Source organism: Rhea pennata, chromosome 16 (assembly GCF_028389875.1).
Source record: "Rhea pennata isolate bPtePen1 chromosome 16, bPtePen1.pri, whole genome shotgun sequence".
Classification (NCBI taxonomy): domain Eukaryota; kingdom Metazoa; phylum Chordata; class Aves; order Rheiformes; family Rheidae; genus Rhea; species Rhea pennata.
Genome location: NC_084678.1, coordinates 8,797,010 through 8,821,567, shown reverse-complemented (window position 1 = coordinate 8,821,567; position 24,558 = coordinate 8,797,010). Strand labels below are relative to the sequence as shown.

Genomic DNA, 24,558 nt, shown 5'->3' with positions numbered 1-24,558 from the left:
TCTACTGTACACAGGCCAGAATCTGTTTTCAACTACATTGAAATCTCTATTAACTACATTATTTTGACTGAAGTTTCTGGAATTACCCTCTACATCTACAGATACAGTGATGGGTTTTTAATTAGCTATTGCCATTTAATAAACAGTTCTTGGAGTCAGGGCTTACTCTCTACTCAGAAGCAGCCATAAAAGCAAGTAACATGTTATAACCTGTATGGAAACAAAACATCATGGTATCACTGAACAAAAACCTTGGCGCACATATATCTAATGTATTACACAAATCTATTACTAGCATCTCAAAAAGGATATATTAAACTACTATATGTATAGAGAAGGGCAATAAAGATGGCCAGCTGTATGGAATGGCTTCAATATGAAGAGAGAATAACAGATCAGAGCACTTCTCTTTGATCTAAGACAACTGAGGAAGAATACAGTAAAAATCTGTAAAATCTTAATGGTGAGTGAAACGAGCATAGACAGTGATTAGGCACTATTTCTCACGAAAGCTAAGGTGCAGTCAAGTAAATACCAGGTCTGAAACAAAGGAAATTTTTTTAATACAACACATCATTCAACTGTAGAATCTATTGCCAAAGGATCCCGGGAAAGGCAAAAGTTTGAATGTGTTCTAAACGGATTAGGAAAATTCATTGGAAAATAGGTTCATTGGTGACTATTAAAAACAATGGTCCAGATATGATCTCTAGCTCAGGAAGTCCTTAAACTGCCTTAAGCCAGGTACGTCATACACGTACCACCATTGACTGCCAAAATTGCTGTGAGGAGCAAAATTTCACCTGATCTGTAGATTTTCCAAGAGTCTTTGGGCATTTCTACACTGCTTAGTGAAACGGGTTGTGGACACTGCTGAATTAATGCTGAACTGAGCTGGTAAATTTAGGGTTAGGGCACCTCATGGACATGGTGTATCAGATGTGGAAGCAGTGTAATTTTGATCATGTGGGTCCATGTCAAAGTTAATAGCTCTGCTGTGCTTGCCTTTCTGCAGCATTTGCTAGCTCAGATGTAGCTCTACACCAAGCTACTGTCTGCTCCCAGGCAGTAGCCTCCTCATGCAATGCCAGCTATAGACCTACCTGCCCAGTGCTGGGGTAGAGCAATACAAACAAAATACAAGTAGGACTAGAATTAACTTTAGAGCAGATATGTCTATTTATGTAATCTGTCTATCTTTTCTAATAGAGACCAGTGTGCCAAATGGTAGCATCAGATTATGTGCATCTCCAAATTAAACAAGCTCACTACTCAACTTTAAGCTTCTCTTAAATTTAGCTTGCCTTACATATACTGTTTGAGACCCATATTCACTCAGCAATCCAAGCCTTTTACTGTAACATATAGGAACCTGTAATTCAGCAACTCTTTTAATATAGCAATAAGCAAAAGACACATACAAACTGAAAGACCCAGTGGAGATCCTTAAAGGAAAATACTACCCATATACATAGTCTCTTAGAAGCACACTGCTGCCAACACTCTCTATTCTTATCCAGATACTGTTCATCACAGAGAGGTTCAATAAACTGTGAAACTGTAGTGTAATAAATTCCACTGAAAAGCTGTACAAACATTTTCATAAATCAAAGCACGTGAGGCTGGAGTTTATTTATCACCACAAAAAATAAATAAATGTATGGGATTTGTTCTTATAAATCATATATACAATGTGTGCACGGACTAAGGGTCATGCAGAATGTTTAATGCACTGAACATCTGCCTTTGTCATCAAGCCACTTTGAAACTAAGCATGAGTGGCTTTTTTTGCTAAGCCTAAAAACAAGGATTTAATTCAAAATCTGTTGAATTTAGCAGAAGGAGTACTTGTTGACTTCAGTAAACCCTTGGTCAGTTCCTGGAACAACATGCAATACTACAGAAGAACACACTTTTGGGCAGACTGATGAACAGATACTCCTTTCTGAATAGCAATGGTTAAGGGAGTTTTAAAAAAACAGTGAGGAAGAGACAGGTGGGCAGTGTATTGGCTCTTCCTAAGGCCTTTATACTGAGATTATACCCCTCTAGGGTGAGATGATACTCCTTTAGGATGTAATCTCATTATAAACTAACAGATTTTACAGTTGTTCTGGATTGCGAACTATCATTCTACAGCAATGATGGTCCCAACCACATCCTGCTCAACTTTCTGGGAGCTTTCCTAGAGCTTTCAGCAGGAGCTTCACTAGGCCAATAGTGAATAATATTTTGTCCTATGCAAAAGAATACAGCCAGTATGCAGGCACACACATACCAATTCTTTGGTATTGTGATAGCATGTAGAGACTAAATTACCACCTCTGTGCTACTGTGGTAGACAGTGTACAAATAAAACAGTTCCAAACAACTTACAAGCACATGCGAATTAATTACAGCTTCAGGAAAGATGGTGAATTTCATGGTAATTGATATATCACACTCCTGATAATTGACTCCCTGATTGTTTTATAAAGCAGCAGCATTCTTTATTTGCTTTTGAAGTATTGACTTGAAAAAAATACTGGTAGTAAAATTTCTCTTCAAAACTGAACAGTATTTATAAACTAGTTCCTTTTCTAAAATATAAAAAATGAAAAAGAAACAAAAAGAAAACAAGATAGAAGGTACATATATTTAGTTGAAGCTTCATTCAGTTAACAATAGCCCTTTAAAGGTAAAAGAGCTTGCTGGCTAATTATAGATTTTTGTCTTTAAAATGAAAAGCTATGCTACCAAGTAGTAAAATACCCAGTCTCAAGCAAGGATTAAGCAAGGATGTATATATCTGAGATAACTTGGAAAGAAATAAAGTAAACCGTAATCAAAAAAATCCTTTATCAAAAATAATTTTCCTACAGCTAAAAGAAAACTCTTCAAAAAAAAAAAAAAAAAGGAAAAGGAAAAGAAAAATCCCCCTTTAGTGTTACTGTAAGTCAGTATTAACATGTTGAGCTTTCCAGTCACAAGGAACATCCCTTTAACTACACTTATATGGTAAAGCTTCTAATGTTGACAGTGAAGCTAGAAAAGTATTTTGAAGCAATGCATTTCCTACACAGTTTCAACAAAAAGGCATCACCATAGTTCAAATATTGCTCAGATTGCACCTACTGATTCTATGATGGTCTCCTGTCTCAGCATTCACTAAAGGGAAATGAAACTGCGAGGAGACTTTTGAGGCAAATATAGGAGGCAGAGTTAGCAGATTAACAACTTCCAAGCTACCAGCTTTCTATTCAGCCACAGGGTGATGCTGATGTTTCCCAGCAGAGGAGTATTGTTATTAACTCTTAGGCTCTTTCAGGAAAAGAGTCCTCTCTCTCACCCCAAACAGAAAAATCATTTGTTTTTTAAACAGAGATCACTATAGAAAAGAAAATGTGGTAGTGACTTCTAGAGGAAAACAGAATTTTAAATATAATCAGATTGAAGGAAAAACAAGAGTATGATCTAACCTGTTTTGAAGTCCTTTCTTCCCTGCCCTTTTCACAGGCTGGCTGTGTGATGTTCTTCCATCTCCCATAGCGCTTTTCAGTACCTCTGAGACCTGTAGAAAACCCAGAATTCTCTCTTTCCCTCCGTGCTCTTCCCTCAGACCTCCTATGTTCAGAGACAGGAGCTTTCCTGTGTTTTTCTTTCCATTTTGAGCAGTCACGTTTCAGACTGACTTAGAGCGAAGACAACATTTCTCACTGACGCGGCTGCAGAAACATCACAGCGCACCATGAGATAGTTGTGGTTGGGAAGGCGCGCGTGGAAGCAGGCTGACCCAAAGCTCCCCCTCCTGCTCCTGCACGCAGACAAGGGGCAGCACCACTTCTGGGGTGAGTTGGAGAAGTTTGGGCAGTTCCAACTGAGTTTATGCCTTTCTGGAGCTCTTGCACACCTGGCGTCATTGCACTGTACGTGTGCATGCATGAGTGACGTTAAACTAAAGCAACCACGTGTTCCAGTGTTCATAAGAAGACTTTTCAAAGTAGTATGTTATTATTCCTCGATGAAGACTATTTGCACACCTAAGACTGAAAAAATTGTAGGTTTTCCCTTTATATAGTAGACCTACAGGCTGCTGCAACTGTATCTTGACTAAAGAGCTAAGTTTTAATTTCATGTAATACAATACATATGAAGCCTAAATCAGACTTCAAGATGACATTTGTATATGTTAAATAGAAAATTTAAAATAGAAAACTATCTTAATGCTTAGAACAAAGGAGATTAGACAAGATATTAAAAGCTCTCTGTTAAAATACCCATGCAAGTTTTTTGTTTTAGCTTGAGAAAAATAACAATTTATTACATTATTTTAATGTTTAAAGTAATAGATAAATGTTTTCTCTCTACCCTTTTGTCATTTAAAAGTTCTCATTATTAACATTTTAAACAACATTTCTCTCTTAAAACTTAAAATATTTTTCTTGGTTTAAAAGAAATAAAACTGTTTTACCCATTTGAAGGAAGCCTGGCTGCATTCTTATGGTGTAATGAAGACCTTTGGGAGATTCTCCACTGCTGTGACTCGTGTTAGCTTTTTGGAAGTCAAGAGGAGCAACACCGATCTACAGGACTCAATTGCTGTGTGCAGTTTCCCTAGTTCACCTCTGCCCTTACACTTTTAACTTATTTTCTGCGAGCATGTACAACCAACTCAAAAAAAAAAGGTATTTTTGCTTCACAGCAACGCAACATTTGTATTTCTCGCGTACATCCCATGTAGTCCTGGTAAAAGAGTATCTCGCAAGCGCGCAGTTCCCTATTTCTGCGTATTCGCGTCTATTCCGGCGCTGCGCGGTGCGTTCGCGTGCGTGGGCCCACGGCCGGCGTGCGAGCCGCTGTGCGCACCGCTGGCGCCGCGCGCGTGTGCGTCCTGCGGCGCTGCGCGCGCGTGTGAGCGTGCTGCGCGCGAGCCCACTCGCCCTGCACGGCTGCGTGTGCGTGGTGCGAGTGCAGCGTGTGCGAAGGCGGTGGGTGTGCGCGAGCGTGTGCAGGAGGTACACGTGTGCTGGGGGTGTGTGTGTGAGGGGGTGTTTGTGGTGTGTGCAAGCACGTGTGTGTGCTGTGAGTATGCAGCGTACGTGTGTGTGTGTGAGAGTGTGGCCTGTGAGTCCAGTGTGTGTGAGGGTGAGTGTGGTGTGTGTGTGTGTGTGAGGCTGAGTGCAGTGTGTGTCTGGTGTGTGTGCACGTGAGGGCGAGTGCAGTGTGTCAGTGTGTGTGTGTGAGGGCGACTGTGGGGCGTGTCTGTGCGAGGGCAAGTGCAGTCTGTGCGAGTGAGTGTGGTGTGTGTGAGGGCAAGCGCAGGGTGTGTGGCGGTGTGTGTGTGTGGTGTGTGAGGGTGAGTGTGGTGTGCAAGTCTGGGGTGTGTGAGGGTGAGTCTGGTGTGTGAGGGTGAGTGTGAGGGCAAGTGTGGTGTGTGAGGGCAAATGCGGTGCGCGAGTCTGGTGTGTGTGAGAGCAAGTGTGGTGTGCGAGGTGAGTGTGGTGTTTGAGTGGTGTGTGTGAGGGCGACTGCAGTGTGTGAGGGCAAACGCGGTGTGTGTCTGGTGTGTGTGAGGGCAAGTGTGGTGGGGGAGGGCGAGGGTGAGCATGGTGTATGCCTGGTGTGCACGTGAGGGCAAGTGTAGTGTGTGAGGGTGAGGGTGTGTGTGCGCACGTGCGTGTCTGCGGGCAAGTGCAGTGTGGGGGTGTGTGGGGGTGTGTGTGTGAGGGGGTGTGTGGGGGTGTGGGGGGGTTTGTGGGGGTGTGTGTGTGTGAGGGTGTGTGTGAGGGTGTGTGAGGGGGTGTGTGTGAGGGTGTGTGTGGGGGTGTGAGGGGGTGTGTGTGAGGGGGTGTGAGGGGGTGTGTGGGGGTGTGTGGAGGTGTGTGTGTGTGAGGGTGTGTGTGAAGGTGTGTGAGGGTATGTGTGTGAGGGTGTGTGTGGGGGTGTGAGGGGGTGTGTGAGGGGCTGTGTGGGGGTGTGTGGGGGTGTGTGGAGGTGTGTGTGTGTGAGGGTGTGTGTGAAGGTGTGTGAGGGTATGTGTGTGAGGGTGTGTGAGGGGGTGTGTGTGAGGGTGTGTGTGGGGGTGTGAGGGGGTGTGTGTGAGGGGGTGTGAGGGGGGTGTGTGTGAGGGTGTGCGTGAGGGTGTGGGGGGTGTGTGTGAGGGGGTGTGTGAGGGGGTGTGTGTGGGGGGGTGTGAGCGTGTGTGAGGGAGTGTGAGGGGGTGTGTCAGGGTGTTTGAGGGTGTGTGGGGGTGTGTGGGGGTGTGCGTGAGGGTGTGCGTGAGGGTGTGAGCGAGGCTGAGCGCCGTGTGCGAGGCGCTGCCCGAGGGCCGCCCCTGCCCCCCGCCCCCGCCGCCGCCCCGCCCGGCCGGGCCGCCAGGGGCGGGGCTGGGCTGGGCTCGGGCGCCACCGCCCCTCCCCTGCCCTCCCGCCTCCCCGCCGCCGGGGCTTCCCTTCCCTTCCCTCCTCACTCAGCGCCGCCGCGCCGCTACGCCGGCATGTCCCGCCGCCGGGCCGCCCTCGGCGACCGGCCCCTGTAGCGGCTCCCGCTGCGGGCGAGCCAGGCCGAGGGGCGGGAGCGGGGAGGGCCGCCGCCGCCGGGCGCCGCGCGGCCATGGGGGGCTCCTGAGGCGGCGAGGGGAAGCGGAACGGCAGCGCTCGCCGCCGGCTCGCCCCGCGGCCGCCACCATGGAGGCGCCGCCGCCGCCGCCGCCGCCGGGCGCCCCCGCGGGCGCGGAGCCCTCCGGCTGCCCCAAGGACACGGACCGCCAGCTGCGCCTCCGCCTCTGCGTCCTCAACGAGATCCTCAGCACCGAGCGCGACTACGTGGGGACCCTCCGCTTCCTGCAGTCGGTGAGCGGCGCCGCGGGCTGCGAGGGCGGCGGCGCTCGGCGCAACTTGTGGAAGTGCCCGGGGCCGGGGCCGGGGCCGCCCAGGGGGCTCCGCGGGGTGGCGGCGGCGGCGCGCCCGGCGAGGGGGCTCCGCCGCGGCGGGAGCGCGGCCGCCAGCAGCGGCTTCTGGGCGGCGCGCGGGGCTGCGGGGGCTCCGCGCCGCGGCCGCCGGGGGGGCTCCGCGCTGCGGGGGCTCCGCGCCGCGGCCGCCGGGGAGGCTCCGCGCCGCGCCGCGCTCTCCGGCGCTCGCAGCGCGCCCGCTGGCAGGCTCCTGCCTGGTATTTACACGCGAAATACCCCGTGTTTTGCTTCGGTGGTAAACATAAATATGCGATGGGGCAGGGTGTGTCGGTGCATGTGGAGGCAATTACACCCGCCCGCTGAAATTATCCACGGGCTAGCTCAGAAGTAAAACTCCATCTGGATGTTTCCTTTCCCCCCTGTGCGGACGCTAGATGTGGAATTCGTCAGCATACCACCGCACTCCTGCGGGTGGCTGGAGGAGCCTGCAGTAAAAGTTACTAGATAACAGATATGCCATAAAGAAGGAAGAAGAATAAACTATTTGATCACACGGAGATCAAGAATCAAAGCAAGGGAAGTCTCTGCAGAGATTTCCAAAAGATTGGACAGGGCAGAAATTCTTTCTGGTGTTTTGCTAGATAAGTGCTAAACCCTCATTTCATCTAAGTGGCTTAGACCCTGGACCCTTTTTTGACTTGTCTTTCTGGCACGGTTGTTTGTTTGTTTTTTAAATTCGGGTTGCCTTCAGTGTTTTTCAGAATCACCCGAGTGGCAAGCTGTCTAGTGTAACAGATAAATGAAAAGGATGAGGCTGCTTTGTGAACTAGTCTCTGCTTAAATCCTCCTTTTCTCTCTCAAATAGTTGAACATAGAAAGTCTGTAATTTCTGAAAGCTTCCAATTAAAGTGTTGGTTAGCATCATTTGAAACTAAGATTCTGTTTTAGTGTAAGGAGATGCTTAAAAAAGCTGCAGGCTGTAAAACTGCCCCACCCAATAGCCAAAACAACAACAAAAAATCCTTCTCAAAACTCCTCTGTCCTAAGTACTGAATTTGAGATTTTTGTCAACTGCAGGCTGGAATGGAAATTCAAACTGCATTTATTTTTAGTTTCAGTTCCTAAGCTAAATGCATTTACGGTATTACTAATGGGAGTTTTCATGTATTAGAAAACAAATCTTTTAATTATTTGTACTCATTAACTTGGCAGTTTTCCTGAGAGCAGTAGTGAGTAATATGCCTTAGGTGACTGCAGGAGAAGGCACCGATGGAGTGCGTGTGGCTGCCTTCTTGAGACAGCACTGCATGGAGGCTTGCACAGCTGCTTCATTACTAACTACTAGCTGTAGAATGGCTACAGTATTATCTTGGGTGATTTGCTCTTAGGATGCAATTTTTTCCTCCTATTCAGTCTGGGTGAGTTTTGGCAGTTACGTTTGAATAAAGTATTGAAGGATGGGCTATATGATAGAGGTTTCCCATATCTAGGCCTAGTTTTATAAGAGCATTCAAACATAGGCTTGACGTTAAGCATGTGTTGCATCTTCATGTGCTGTCTTAAATAATCAGTTTCTTAAACTGTTGACCTAGTTTTTATGGATAGTATCTCTGTACAACTGGATTCAGATTGTTGAATGGTGTTAGCATCAAGGAGAATAAGGGTCTATGGCATTATGTGAGGATAAACAGAGCAGTAGTGGGATGAAATTTTAAAAAGTTAAATTTCAGGTGAGAAATACTTCCTGCATAAACCTGGTGGAAGGCCATGGCTCATTACCTTCTAACAAAGTTGTACAAAGGATAGAATTCTGCCCGGCCTCACACCCCTGGACAGGCGATATAATGAGCTCCTCACGTTTTTATGCCCTAGGATAATATGATCTATATAGTTTCCAAAGACAAACCACCAACTTGTAAAATTTTAATATCAGTACGAGAGGATGTTCTGTTAGCATTAGCAACTGCTGTGTGTTCTGTGCAGGTATGAAAACAGTATGAGACTTAAACTGTTCTTATCAGCTAGGTATCATGTTGGATAAGTAATTGTACCATGATTATTTTTAGTTTTGAATGTTATGCCATCCTTTATTTTTGTATGAAGACTAGAGATCTTCTATCTTATCATTTGTATAAATATGATATGATAGGACATGTGCCATCAGATACTTTAGCCCACATCCTACAGACTCAAAATATTTATATTCTGCTACCTTTTCTTACTTGCTTTGTAGTTGTAATTGACCTAGTATCTCAGGATTTTGCACTCCACCCATCTTGAAATACGATAAGCATCAGGGCCCTTTTTCTTTCATATTTCACGATCTTGTTTGCATCCAAGGTTAGGTCTCTGGTGCTCAGATAGACTAGCAAACAGACCATTTGTCTCAGCTGTGAGGCACCCTCTTTTTTGGCTGGTTCGTGCTCAGTAGACAAGTTAAACTATGATTTTAGAAGGCGGACCATATGGTTTGGGTAATGTTTCTTTATTATGAGGCAGTGAAAAGAGCATTTGGAGGGAGGAAGGAGATTCAGATTGTTGAATAGTGGTATCCTCTAAAAAGGAAATTTGCTTTCAAGAGATCTAAATTAGCTTTACTGTTCTGGTCAGTCATTCACTCACATGTGCTCACCTATAGTCACTTGGGACTATTGCCTGTAGTCAAGATTCTCTATAGTGGAGTCTTATACTGTGGGACATTTTTTTTCTTAAAAGCCTGGTTTCTGACATTTGTAAGTTTAGGAGCTTTTATTTTAAAGAGCAAGCTTGTAGTCCTTGTGGTTGTAAAGCAAAACTTGAAAATATAACACTAGCATAGCTAATAAACGCTCATGAGATTTTAGGGGCTTGTGTTGTGACTCTTGAAAGTTTGGGGTTGGTATTGTTGCTAATAGAAGTTTTTCTTTTTTTTCAGACTGAATAAGGGTTGGGCAAAATCAGATGCTAAAGGCTAAAATGCAAATAGATGAAAAGATTCTTCTGCTCTGAATACAAAGGGAGAATGTGAAGAAAACAGTCTGGATATAGGAAGTAGAACAGAAGTGGAAAACAGAAAAGCAAAACACACTAAAGCAAAGGCTTTGAAAATATTTACTCATCCTTAGGCTCAGAAAGAGGAAACCTTCGGCAGGTATAAGTGAAGCTTCAGGGATATCATTGGAGTTGACGATTTCTTGTAGTGGAGGAGCTTGCTCATAATATTCTGTTATAAATTAAAATATTATTGTGGGGGGGGAAAGGATATAATGAAGTGTGTCTCTTTTCTCTCTCCTCTGAAAAAACTTATTTCATGCCTTTTGGAAGTTTCCGTTGACTCCTATGGTAGTCATCTTCCAGAGCATGCTGAATGCCATTAATATTAATTTGTACGTCCACATGTATTGAAGACAGAGGAATCCTTACAGTTTTTACTTGTTTCTGAAATGCCAGTAAGTAACAGCATCTCTTCCTCCCTCCAGAGCAGAGACTGGAATGCAAAAGGGAGTATAGTCTTAAGCAAAACTTCCTGAAGTCTTAGGAGCAGAGAAATAATACCATTTTCAGGTTTTCTTAACAACCAACATGCATACTTCCTGTCAGACTTTTCACTCTCTAGGTGTTACGTGATTTGCTGGACCACTGGCTGTTTCCATTTGGATGACCTGTGGTCTGCAGAGCCCAGTTTCAGAAGCCAGCTTTGAGGATACTGAATTCCAGGGGTCTCCTCTGCACTTAGACAGATTTGTCTGGTGACCTTAATCTCTTATTTAGAAAATTGAGTGACTAGCCCATGCCTTTTGCAGCAAGGCTTTACTATCAAAGGTATAAAGGAGCACAGCAGATCTTTTTATACAAAGGCAGATCTTTAGTTATTTTTGCTCTCTAACAGAATATGCACAACAATCCCCTATCCAGTTTCAGAAGTTTACAGCCACACAGGTGAGAATAAAACCTTTCTCTTCTTCCTTTGGCTCGTTCAAGCTGAGTGTGCATCTGACCCTTGTTATCCTTTATCTCAGACCAACTTTGGTCTTTTTGCCTCCTTCAGCGTAGGGTATTTGACCTGACTCTGGCTCTGCATTTCTCCCTCCCCTCAATTGTAGGGAGATCATCAATCAGCCCTTTTGCCATTTGTCCCTCCCTCTCACTTCAGGGATGCCAGTTGTTGTCTGAACATGTGTCATGATCTCTGGGGGGAGGGCGAGAGTGGCTACCCTGTGCTTTGCCAGCACCACGCTGGTGCCTCTGCAACAAATCTCGCTTGCAATAGCAGTCTGGCAGCTGGGTGAATGTAAAAGAGAGACTAAGCTTTGGTAGGAGAGGATATGTGGATCAAAACGAGAAGCAAGCATCACAGACAGCAATTCACTGAAATCATTTTTGCTACATGCATAGCTGAATGCAGGGAAACAATTTCTGGCTGATTTTAGTGAGAGGCAGAGTGATGCACACTGAGAGAGATTGTTTTCCTCTAAATGTAGCGAGAGAGAAAGTTTCAGATGGTTTTATTACTTTTTCACTCCCCGAATCACATAGCATTTGTGCCATGGGCAGCAGTACTGCCTTTCATGGTGGGAAATGAGGTTCTACAGTTTACCTTATATCATGAAAAATAGTCCTGGAGAGGATCTCGAGAGATTGTTGCATCACCTTCTGATCTGAAAGAAGAGTTATTCCTGATGGATAGGTGGTTTATTGTGGTTCTTAGCTGTCCTTATCATTAGAAATGTTTTCGTTAATACCTAAATTAATGTCTCATCTGCCTTTTTGTGGTGGACACGGAGATATCTCTTTCTCTTGTCATCAATCCTTTAAGTATTTGATGACAGTTATTACATTTCGCTTTGGTTTAGACTAAATTACCAAATTATTTAACTTTTTTCTCACAAACTATTTAATTTTATTTCTGATAGTTCTTGTGCTATTATCTGTATTATCTAATCAATCTGTATTTTTCTTGAACTGTAGTGCCCAAAACATAAGCACAAGGCACTGCTGAGTAAAAGAATGGATAACTTCATATACTTTGTATGTGATACTCCAATTTATACAACCCAATTACAATATTGCAGCAGCCTTAGGAAAGGGTTGCCTTAGTCTGTAGCTGTATTTGAGGACAATTCATTACTGATACTGGTGGTAGTGTCTAGGTGTCTGAATAGGGGATGTAGGGGAGCAGTCTAGTCTTTAGATTTCTGAGGTGCATCCTGGAAGGGCAATGCTGAACCTTCCTTCACGAGGAAGAGAGCAATGTGTCTTCAGGCCAGCTTCCACTGTTCAGGTGCTGGCACTTCTTAGAGGCATCCCACTCTCAGGGGGTATCTCAAGCTTTAAAAAGCAGGATCTCCTAAGTGTAGTGTTTGCCTGTAGGCAGATGAGTTTGTGACAGATGAAGCTTTCAAGAAATAATTTATGTTTCCTGCCTATTGTTTTCTTCTGGTGCTTGCAAGGAAATATAGGCGGGTTATGTGTGAATTTCCCCTTTCTTTTCAGCTGTACAATGCCTTTTCTGTGCTTTTTGTTTCTAGTTTCAACTGGGTGCTCAGCCTGATTTTTTTTTTTTCTTTCTCGTTAAAGGCCTTACAGAGTTGTATGAATTTTAGGTGCACTGTGCAATGACAGTCTATACTGGTTACTGACAGAGAAAGTGCTGCTGACCCACATGCATCTGCTTATTCGCTAGGCCTTTATTATCTGCCGACACTACAGTAAACATCAGTTTTCTTGTACTAAATTAGGATTTAGCAACAGAGGAGAAGGGCAGAAGCTTTGCAGACACCCTCTTTGACCTCTCAGTTCTTGTTGGACTGGGCCTTTCATGTGGTAAAGACTTTTAAATCTTCTGAACTTCATGAACTTGTTTAAGATACACTTGAAGTGAACAAATTGAAAGATGCTTTGTGGGCTCAACTAGTTTGTAAATATTTTTCATTTGTGAGTAGCAGTTTTCAGGATTACAGGAATGCAGCCAGTGGATCAAATCTTTGACGTTGTCCTGAATGGATGTGTCTCCCAGTTTCTCTGACTACATAGCAAGGTTCCTTTGCAGCTGCCTTTCAGCCAGGACCTTTTGTTTTGTGCTTTGGATGACATGAAAGAATGTGTGGCTCGTTAGTGCTACTGCTTATTCCCATCCTCTTTGTATTGTGATGGGACTCTTAATCCATATTTACATAACAGTATTTCTGTTAAATTCCCTGAATTGGCAGATGATCCTTTAATTAGTGCAATCAGTAAGGTGGTGCTGTTTCAGAACCTATGAAGGCTGTTTGGATTAGGGAGCTAAAAAGTAGGGATTGGACTTGTTGTGTAGGATGAATGTTGTTTCTTCCTCTGACCTTGAGGTGGCTTCCACCCATCTCCCCCTTTTGTCCCTTTTCATTTCTCTCCGTTTTACATTCTGTTTTCAACTTGTGCTGAAACAACCAGTCTCATCTTTTAAAAGGATGGAATGGAAGCATCACTATCTTATCATGCTGCTTATCTACTTGGGAGAGTTCCCATTTAATAGTGGGGATGACTGCAGCATTCTCTGCCTTTAACAGCTAGGGGTAAAAAAAAGATTTGAAGTCTGCAACAATGTCATTTCTCAATCAGCTGCAGAGAATTCATTGTGGAGCAACGCAATTCAGGCAAAGCCATCTCTCCTGCACAGAATGAATGCTACATGTAACTTCTTTTCCCTGCTGGATCACAAACTGAGGCTTAGACTTGGGGTTGCACCAGCAGTGTGGCTAAGACCTGAGCAAAATGTTGCAGATGAAAATTTTGTTTGATTGCCTAGCCTTGCGAAGCCTGATTAAAGCTCTAGCCTTGCCTCCTGCATATGTGATTGAGTAAAACTGCAATGGACTTTCAGAACTGGCCAGTCTATACCTGTACTGGGAGGTACAGGTGTACCTTAATGAAAATGCCTCTCTGCTAACTATACCCTCCTTCAACCCTCTGTAGAAGCCACTCATTTAATCAGGCCTCAGCTCCCTTTGTACTGCAGAGCTCAAGATGAGACTAAGGGAAAACAGCCCTGTGAGGAGAAAACAGTTCCTTCCCTCTTCCTAATGAGTGTTCCTCCTTAGAAGTATAACCCATTGCTTACGCAGCAGATAGCTGTATGTCAAACCATGAGATAGTGATTGCCCCGAGCTGAATGGGAGCTCTGATAGGTCCCTGAAAACCTGGTGACAGAAAGACAGGTATTGACCATTCTGGGCTTCATGATGCATGTGTCTAAAAGCCTACCTCCTTTCTTGCCTAAAGCAGCTAGCGCAGGATCTTGCGGTGAACTGCTGGTAGTGTGACTTCCTACAATTCAGGGAATATCTGCAGTTTAATGTCATGTATCGTTCTGAGCTGCAGAGAATGCAATAGATTTCCTTGACCATGTAAAATTTAGGCTGGTTACTCAGCTGATGGGGCTATGGGACTGAATTAAAGAAATATGTCCATGAAAGGACTACTGGATGAATCTCATTACTATCATGCAGAAATTACCTTTATAGAAGCGTATCAGCCATGTGAACAACACCTTGCTGCAACTCCTCTGACATCATGCGATTCATGGAGTAAATTTTTAGATCAGTCTCAACCTGACCTTTGTTTTTATATTCTAGTTTTGTTTGTGGTCTGTTCTTGTTATGTGCCAACAGGTTAATTTCTTGATTCCCAAACCACTTAGCTTATGTAAAATGAGGACACATTTATTTTGATAAATACTGGCTTTTATTCAATAAAAACCTCAGAAGCTAGTCATCATTCAGTTGGTCCAGAAATACACTTTCACTGAAGAAAAGAGCAAGCATGTAGACCGCTGATCATTTTCCCTGTGGATTTATCAGTTATTTAGTTGTCAATTACAGCCAAAATTTTCATGATTCCTTAGACTGTATGTTAGGAGGTGCTTGGCACTCTGTTCTGGGGTGTGCAGTTGGATGTGATAGGGTTACAAGCTCGACTTGCACAAATCGGCTTTCTGAGTTTGCTGTGAGCCAGTGTCACTACCAGTAATACCAAAGCCATCTTCTTTCTCCCCATCTTGCATCTTACCCTGGTGTAACTATTAGTTGATGAAAGGTTGCCCTGCCAATACAACTTAGTCCTCTCCCAAGAGGACTACTTTTAAAGATAGAGGCTAGCACTCCTTTATGTTGGTGACCCCTACTGCTGAGCTTGCCGTCAAGGGAGTGATGCTTCTTTGTCATGTGGATTGCAATTTATTAAGAAACAGCTTTGAACCTGTGAGACCTGTTTTACATAGGAGATGCTGGATGGCTGTCAGACACTGGCTGCTTTTGTATGTGATAGAAAGAGCCTAGGCTTAAAAAAGCCTAAAGACATCATCTACATCTGCTTATGCATTTTGCTTTCTACTGTAAATCACTTCGGTGTTAGCACTTTTGTTTTGAAAGTTTTGTGTAATGCTGCTGAGGGCATCTTAGTATAGTTTGGGTAACTTGAATGACCCATTGCAGCGTACATGAGGGAAATACATGCTAGGAAAGACAGAAAAACATGAATGGTTGCATTTCAGGGGTCATTTTGGAGGAGGAAGCTGGCAGTGAAAAGAGGTATGTGATACTGAGAGTGGCCTCTGTAATTGGTAGAGGGCCCTGGTTTGAGGACAGATTGCTGATAAGAATTCTGCACTTTAGTGAGTTCTTATCACAGCTAGGTGGGTGGGTTTTGGCTACACAGCAAAGTCTCTGGTCTCATGGGATTCTGTCTAATCTGACAACTGCTTTGAATTCATCACCTCGCAGGGAACCATTTGCTCTTAACCTCATCACCGAGTGGCTAAAGAAGCCCCTTTCATTTTGTTTGAAGGGGCAATAACAGGAGGTTATAAAACTTTTGACCTAGTAAAATGTTTTAGATTTTGAAATCTGATTCTTAAACCAAATCCATGTTGTTATGGGAACAGTAGACAAGCCTGATGTAGATATATGTCAGTGGGCTGTGGATAATTTCATATGTAGGTCACAGAGAAGAAGGCATGGAGGCTAAGGTTGATCTGATCATGTTAGATCTGATCAGCAGTTAATGGACTATATTGTTAAGCAAGAGATGTAGGCTACAGATCCAGTAAACAAAACAGTGCAGGGCTCAATTCCCTGGCCTGGAGGACAACTGTCATGATCTAGCCCTGTCTTGTAGTATTGAACTCTTAGTCTCAAAGCAGGGTGGCCACATTCAAACTGGAAATAGTCCTTGGCCCACCCTAACTCTGACACTGCGCCTGGGAATTGTTTGGGAGAGTGCTACTTGGCCTGGACCAAAAGTGTGCCAGGAACTTTTTTAACAGTTTAACAGTACAGATGATTGTAGTCTACTGCTCGGGCCCATGCCCTGGCACTGCTAGTTTACTAGCATAGATGCAGCCTGAGGACCCACTCCTAACAGCGGTGCATCTTGCTGAGGTAGGACTAGGCCAGAACAGCGATGTCCATTGCAGAGCTCACATCCAAGCCCGGAGTGAGGCATCTGTGTTGGCAGGCTGGTGGGATTGAGTTTATTTCCAAAGCTTTGTGGTTATGTGAAAGTTTTAGGTGCTAGGCCAGAAATGTTGGAAGTAAGCTTTGCCAGCCTTCCTTAGCTAATTTGTGTCACTGCTGGTTCTGTCATTGCTGTTGCTTGAGATCTTCTCCCTTCTTGATCTGTGGAGGAGGAGACAAAGAGGAAATATAGATAGCATGGGTGAAGACAAATTTAGGGCAGAGTGAAAGGGAATTAGACTAATTCTGAGTGTCGTTACTTGAGATTGTGAGCTGAGATATAGTAGATTTAAAGTGCTTGAGTCCTTCACATAGAGTGCTGCCTGCTCACTTCTATTTTATTTATTTCCCTTTTTATTGTGGAGAATCGTAGGCTTCAAATGGTAGTCACTGGGCATTTGCATATTATTATTATTATTATTATTTACCTCATGTCCCTCTGTGTGCTGGTGTTCTGTCTCTGTCCTGTTACTGACACTGTTCAGAAATTGGCTCAGATGGGAAGCAGCTGTTTGCGAGAAGAGGGTGTTGACAAGATACGGAAAAAGAGAAGGACAACAGGGGAAGATTTCCAAAGAGAGTTGCAGAAGTGTGCTTGCTATGAGCATTCAGAGGCATTTTATTTTCAGAGGCATGATCCCTCAATAGGAAACACAGATGGGGATTGGAGAGACACTTTTCCCAGATCCTATCTTCTTCGTCAGCTCCTCAAACATCACATATGCAAATATCCCTGTTGTGAATAGATGGCTCTTTGTTTGCACTAATGGAAGTGTTTTGTTCATGTATGGGGAGATCAAGTTCTGGAAACTTGTCAGTAAACAAATAATGTCATTCAGGCCTTTTTTTAGCAAGAAGATGAATTTTTGGAGAGAGATGTAACTATGCCTCCCAAAGGTAGGTAAAGGTGAAAGGTGAGGTTTACTAAGTATTTAAACAGAAAATCAAGATACCACTGGAGCTTTTAACTTGATCATTAAGAGATACAGGACACGTGAACTCTAGTGTGTTTAATATTGCAGTATCTGTTTTCCTGGGCTCTTTTCTGAAACAGCTTTTCCACTACTGAATTTCTAGTTTTCCATCCAGGCCGCTGGCCTTCACATTGCACCCAAATTCTGGGCTAAGTATTGCCTTGCAGCGGATTGCAAAGCCTCTGCACAAGGACAGATAGTCTTACCACACAATTTTTTTCACTTCTGCGCATTCTTCCTTCACTGTTCAGCACTCTGAAGTAGTATTTACCGGAGTTACTGTACTTATGAATTAGGGAGCAGGAAGGAAAGGTATTTAAAAACAAAAATGAAACAGTACAGAGAAGATGCGGCCATGGCTTTTGAACTAAATGTAACTGGAAAGAAAAAAGGTTGATTCTGGGTGAATGGAAAAAATCAAAATGAGGAGGACAGAGAGGTATTTCTGGAAGTTAAATAGGTCAAGGAAGATGTGTCAAAGCATTTGGTAAAGTCTTTTACTATTCACCAAACACGATCTGACTGAAAAAAACAACTGTGGGCAATTCCTATTATTATAAAAAAGTTGGGCATAGTTTTTATTGTTTTGTTGTTGTTAGGTTTGGGTTTTTTGTATGTTTGCCAAGTGAGATAGAGCTTTCTTACTCTACTTGATGAGCAGAACATTCCCTGAAGAAATGCCTATTTTCTTCTCTTTTTCAAGTATTAAGTATCTCTTCCTCTAAATATTTTACATGCTAAGGTGCATCTTGATTCTGACCTGGTGAACAGATCAAGCTGATGAAACTTATGGATAGACTTGTTGGTGAGGGCCTTAGAAATTTTTCACAGTTGCACTGAGTAGCGAAAAAGAGGAAAAAATATTTAGGATCATATCATGTTTTGTATTATGTCCAGTGGAGCATTTTGAGGATTCTGCTATCTCCATGGACTTGATCCTGCAAGGTGCTGAACTTAGGAGGAGCTGGAGAAGCTTGAGCTAATTTAGCAGGTGCCTATCACCTTGCAGAATCAGCATTTTATGTATATAGGATGTAAACATCATGAACAGCACGGCACATTTGGGAATTTCACTCTGACCTCTGTTTCCTTCCCCATTTAAAAACAGCTTAACATGCATCTTGCTATAAAATAAGTCTAAAATAAGCAGCCTTTTGACTGGTTTTGTCCATTATACTGTGTATGCTGTGTGTGTGTGTCATAGGAGATCCTTTTGCACAACAGAGACCGATGCATCTTTCTTAAGTGATTGCAAAAGAAAAGCCACAATATTTGAAAGTATGAATCAAAATTTTACAGCACATAACCAGAGGAACTGAAAATTGCACTCAGCCGGCAAGAATTAAATTGCAGCGGCAGCAGTTGCTGTGTCCAGGTGGTGTGTGTTTGGAGGGTGTATGACATCAGTTCTCTTTTAATGTGGTTCTGAGTGAGCTGCTGGGGCAGCATGGTATCACAAAACAGCTTAACTGAGGGGAAAGGAAAGTCTCAGAAAGGCTATTTTACTTAGAGAAGAAGATTTTGCTTTGAAGTGCATTAAGAATAAAGATACCCATCTATGTTTATGCAGCAGTTTTTCATTTGTAGTCTCTCAAAAGTAGAAAATCAGCATTTAGCAGAAGGAGAAAGCGAGGCACAGAACAGCAAAATGACTTATCCAAAAGTTGCAGCGGAAATAACCGATAGAGCTAGGAACTGAGACTAAATATCCTGTCTCCATTTCCTTACCTCTTTTAGAGGAAAAATCAGAATGAGACACGTCACACAAGCAACACATCTCTTTCATGGAAAAAGTATGACTATTTTAATTCTTGGATTCAGTCTTCTGGCAACCAGCTGACACATCCTTGGCAGTTAGCACCCAATGAATTGGTGGTCTTAGCTTAGCTCGAAGGGGGCTCGTAGGCATAACCAGAACAGTATTGATGATCTCTGTACACAGACCAAGGGTCAGTGGAGATGGGAGGCATTAACACTTCTCCAGTCCTGGGAGTGCCTCTGTGGGATAGAGGTGTCTGTGCTAGGAGAGCCTTCCTGCTCTTGCCCTTTGATGTGAACACAGGGTGTAGGACACGGGCCTTGGCTCTTCAGGAATTGCCAGTCAGCCGCTTCCCACTACTTTCAGTGAATAATAAAAATGTAAATAAAGAAGCTAAATTATGTCTCAGAATTACTCAGTGGCAGTTGTCTGAGCAGTTGTGCTTATGCTAGAATCTCAACAAGTGCAAGTGCAAACACTCAGACATCTGGTTATTTCGTGCTTGCCTACTCTGCTTGTGTGTCTGTTAGCAGCTGAAACTAACTCTTCTCAACATCATGCAGAAGCACTTTTTTAAGCAGTAAGTGCAACCCTGAGTTCCACAGTCAAGCCCATATTGAGCACAAAGGGAGTAAAAGACAGAAATGAAGTGAAAATGTCAGTGGTTTGAACATACTATTGGTAATGCCCTTGTCTTCACTTGGAAAGGCCAGCCTGCTCCAACAGCGTAAAAGCTGGCTGAGGCCAAACTGAATCCAAAGGAAGATTTGGAAAAAAGTTTAGTTACAAATGTCAGTGTGCAGAATGTTTCACTTGTGTGGCTTCCTTCACTTCTTGATTTTGGTGGGTGGGTGGGGGTGGGGGGTGGAAATTCAGAGGTACCACGAAAAGGAAGTTTATTCTCATGAAATTTTCAGCTTCAAGATTCAGATTTATATTTTGACAAGGAATTGAATTAGTTGAATCTTTAAATCCACTGCACAAACACATCCCTTAGGACAAGGGGTTGTATTTCTAGTATGTTTTTGACCTCTCTATCCAACTCTGATCTTGCAAGGCTTCACCTACCTTCCTTCCTTTCATTTTAAAGATGCATCTTCAGCCAAGCCTTTTGTTGAGTGGCAATCCTCTTTATGTTCATGTAAGAAGACTTTGGTTTATGAGCTCTGACTCTGTTAGAGGCCACCACTCCATAGTGAAGGTGGGTGATACCATTGCAAACTAGTGCACTACCAAAACTAAAACAGTACCATAACATATCTCTGAGTAACATGACACTATTAACTCTTTTGAATAAGAAACCAAGGGAAGAGTGGTTTAGGGACAGGGGGAGGTCTCACCATTGGAACATTACTTTCCTTTCCTCTTAGCCCAGCTGATCTAATCTCTTTAGAAAGCCAAAAGTCATTCCTGAGGGACCTCATATGATGAGGACTGCAGCCCAAGATGGTGTTAATGTTTTTCATCTGCTTTCCTTAATTTAGCATCCTGACACCTTAACACGCTGTCCTATCTTCTGTGTTTCCCATATCACGTGCTCTTTTTTGACCCCACATGTTTCAATTCTGCTGCACTCCAGCAGGTTATGAGGAGGAGAAGTAACTCTGTCCAAGGGGAACAAAAGGAGAAAACATTCTGCTTTCCATCTCCCTGTCCTTACTGCTGGAGCAGGGAGGTGATACTATTTGCATGGCTTGATGGACAGACAGACACACACACACACACACACACACACACATGCACACACTTATTGGTGCAGACTGGAATACCAAATTAATCTTGTGAATACTCTGGCATTATAATTTTGGTATTTGGTGACCATTGCAAGCATTTGAATTTACCAGGCTACTGTGATACCCGGTTTTCCTGGATTCTCTGTTACATTGTTACCTTTGAGTAGAGTAACGTCATTACCTTTGAGCAGAGTAGACCAAACAGGAGGTGTTCCCGTGTGTTCTGCTTTGGTGCACAGCTCAGGGCTTTGACTTGTGTTTGTGGGCATGTATAAACAGGGTGACCATAACAGTTGCCACCCTGCTCCTCTCCTAGAAGTTGATATCCCATGGTTTGAATGGATGCCAGGAGTTTGTATCCTTAGCTGCTACACATTGAGCTACAGCTCAATGTATAAATACAAATTTAAATCTGCAGTGGTTTGTTTAAATGCTTAAATATTGAGTTGTAGAGGGCAGAGCTTAGGGAACAGATATACATTCTGCGCAGCATTGTCTGAGAAGGTGTAACCTTCAGGAGAGGAAGGAAGAGAAAGTAGAGGATAGTAGTCGGCTTCAGCCATCTCACTTAAATCAGTTTGCAGATGTGAGTCAGTCTTTAGCCCAAACGCATGTTAACTGGCAGTTTACAGTTATCTGTAGGATGGTGACAGGGGGGAGGGGGGTTGGCGGCGGCTGAGGATTAGGCATTTGGCTCTTCTGCCACACATACTCTAGACAGTAAACACTAGGAAAGTGGCAGGGAAGACACCTGGGGCCCCGTATTTGCCAGAACTCCTCTGTTGTGAACTGCCTTGCTGTATGGTTGCTTGCCTCTAGGCTGAGCTCAGATGGCTCCTCCAAGCCAGTGCTGGTTGCCTGAGTCATCTGCAGTGAACTTGTGCCGTAAGAGAGAGCTTGGTTTCTGGAATTGCGAAATTTAAAATACAGATGATATTGAGTGGAAACTTTAAAGGAGGAAAGGTAATAGAAGTCTCTGCTCTCTTAGTCTGCTTATGTTTTCTTAGATTATTATTTTTTATATTTGCTGTGTGAACAAGTTGCAGCTGAACTGCTGGAATTGGTCAGAACAGTTGCTACTTTAAGAAAAAATGGAAACAAATTCCCTAGGTTTTTTTATATGGGGGAGGAGTAATTTGGGCTTGGGTTTACTCTGTCGCTAGTGCTGCAGCTGGTGTATCATTAGTCAGAAATCTCTCGATCTTTTCATTGCAAAGCTTCTTTAGAGACTTATTACCTATCCATTTTAGTCTGAATTAAAGTAGAATCTGGCTCAATCATCTGTGTCTTCACCCACCTTTTTATAAACCTTTTAAATGCTTTTAAACTACCTTAAAGTCTCTCCTTCCTAGCATTGTGAACAGTAGGCAGTAACTGGAACCTATTACAAGTTTGCCAGGGTGTTGTTACATGTTTTGGTAACAAGGTGTTCAGCTCTCAGACTTCCTTGCCCTTATAAAGCAACCCTAATGCTGCCTTTAGAAACTTTTGGTTAGGTTGTAGGATGCCATCCACCAGGACCACCCACAGCATAGGGATTCCCAGCATCATCTGCAGCATACCTTTCTTCTGAGGCTCTGTGAACGCAGTCATGATTCTGGGATGCCTCTCCAAAAGGGTGACTTTTACCTTGGGACAATTGGAAGAAGATTTGATGCTTCATGGTATGTAGATCTCCTTAATAGCACTTTCCAGAAAATAGGGATTGTGTGTTCTTGGGCTTCGTGAGGCAATCCTTTTATGACACTTTGCCCTTGTTGGGAGGGTTATTCTCTTTGCTGGAATGGGGGCAAAGGAAGAGAAAAGCTGCATATTGTTTTCAGATTAATTTCAAATGTGCTGCAAGTTCTCTCTCCACATCTTTCTTTAATCAGCACTGAAGTGAGATCTGCATGAGGTATGTAGTATTCTGCCTACCAGCATTTCATAACCAAGTGAAGATATTCTCATTTGTTTTGAGCATAATATTTTTCAGGAGGAAGATGGAGAGTAACCATGAAATGCCATTTTGACATTCTTCTATTTCTTGTTATAGATAAATGTGTGAATGTGGAGGGGGTCTTATTATGAGACAAAAAGGCATAGAAATATTTAAGCTCAATTTTTATCAGTCAGACGTTTCTGTTGGTCCAGAACTGGAGGCAAGTAATCCTATAAAGGACTCCTGACTCAGGATTATGGGAGAACTCTGATAAACTGTTCATTTATAGCCAGTTCTTCAGAGGCATAGGTCAGATTTTTTTTTCCACCTCCCCTTGGTATTTTTGTTATTTTTAGAGTGACTTGCATAAAACCATGCTTTTTCCTGGATTCGTCTGTCCCTACTGTTTGTTTGCCAGCTCTGACTGGAGCTGCCTATACAGCAGTTGTAGCATAAAATAGCCCTTCTCAAAGTGCCTCTAGTACTGTTTTTAGCCTCCAAGGCAGTAAACAAGAGAAGGGTGTGATTTGAGAAATAAAGTATCTTTTTTCCTTCATGTAAAAGACCTCAGTCATTTTGTTTGTAAAGGAAATATATACCCAAAGATGTAAAGATGGCAATAAGATGGCTTAGCAAAACAATGTCTTTATATGTTTCAGATTCGGCTGAGTTTAAAGACTATGCATAGGTCTACAAACTGAATCCTGCAGGCAGAGGGTTACAAAAGCAGGAGTTTGTGAAATGTTTCTGAAATTGGTCTTCTGCGTAATAAGTAGTAAATGCAGAAGAGAAGAGGGGAAAGGATTCAGTTAGGTTTGTACCAGTGTAAAAAGTGTTGTGTGCAGGTCTCTGCCTTGCTAGGGCATCAAGCCCACATGCTCTGTGGTAGGAGAGTGCTGTGCCCTCCCTTACTGCTCAGGAACAGTAAAAGAGCAGGTTTGGCTAGACTATTGGCTCTGTCTTCCTACCTAAACATCTTGGTTAGCAGTAAATTGCTGCTAAATTGAAGCAGTGTCCATTACTATCTATCCAAAATGATCTTAGTGTTTATGCTTTTAGTTTCTTAAACAGATGCCAGAATAGTCCCTCTCACAGCACATATTCTTCCCCTGCATATTAATGTGATGTACCTTCTAGACTATGGTAGAGTTATGGTATTCATGTTTCTTGGCAGTTAATTCTTGGCTCTTATTGATTCAAGTGGAGTCTTGATGGGTTTACATAGCAGTCATAACTCCAAATTCTTAATCTACTGATGTGTGGTACCAACTCTTAAAGCATGCATGAGCTGGAAACCTTGGCAGAGTCTGGAGTGAGTTATGGAAAGTATTCATGCATTAAGTGTGTGATGCTAAATATTAGATGATGATGCTTTTCCTCTGTGGCTTATCTGTGCTTTCTAGATCTCCAGTTCTCCAGTTGCAGAGGCTGCTTCTTCAGCAATAAAGGATTTGCTATTTTTTCATACACTAATATGAAAATATTTCATTTACTAAAATGTCAGGGAGGTACAGATTCTGTTGAGTGCTGGGAATGATGTAGAAATATCAATTTGTACTGATTAACAAAATTTAAGAAGGAAAAAGGAATTCTACAAATCAGTGGAGGAAACTGAGGCAGCGGTTCCTCAGAAGCAGAAATAACTCAAACACAGTAGCAAGATCAGTCCAAGGGCTGGGCAGGAGGGAATTGACAGGGAAGCTTCTTTCTTTTCTGGGCGATAGCTCAATAGCTCTCTGTTGGAGAACAGATTAGCTCACAGTAAAGCAAAGAGTAGGCACAGTAAGGCATAGGCCTGCCCCTCCAAGAAAATGG

General features: G+C 43.2%; 1 protein-coding gene across 6 annotated transcripts in view; it reads left to right on the top strand.

Moving 5' to 3' along the window:
- Positions 1–6,593: 6,593 nt before the first annotated feature.
- Positions 6,594–24,558, top strand: part of PREX1 (phosphatidylinositol-3,4,5-trisphosphate dependent Rac exchange factor 1) — a 171,796-nt gene continuing 153,831 nt past the window's right edge. For all 6 annotated transcript variants that reach the window (XM_062589097.1, XM_062589099.1, XM_062589096.1 and 3 more), the window contains exon 1: positions 6,594–6,830. In XM_062589097.1, coding sequence (XP_062445081.1) covers positions 6,666–6,830 — 165 coding nt within the window. In that variant the 5' untranslated portion in view covers positions 6,594–6,665. The remainder of the gene's footprint in view (positions 6,831–24,558) is intronic.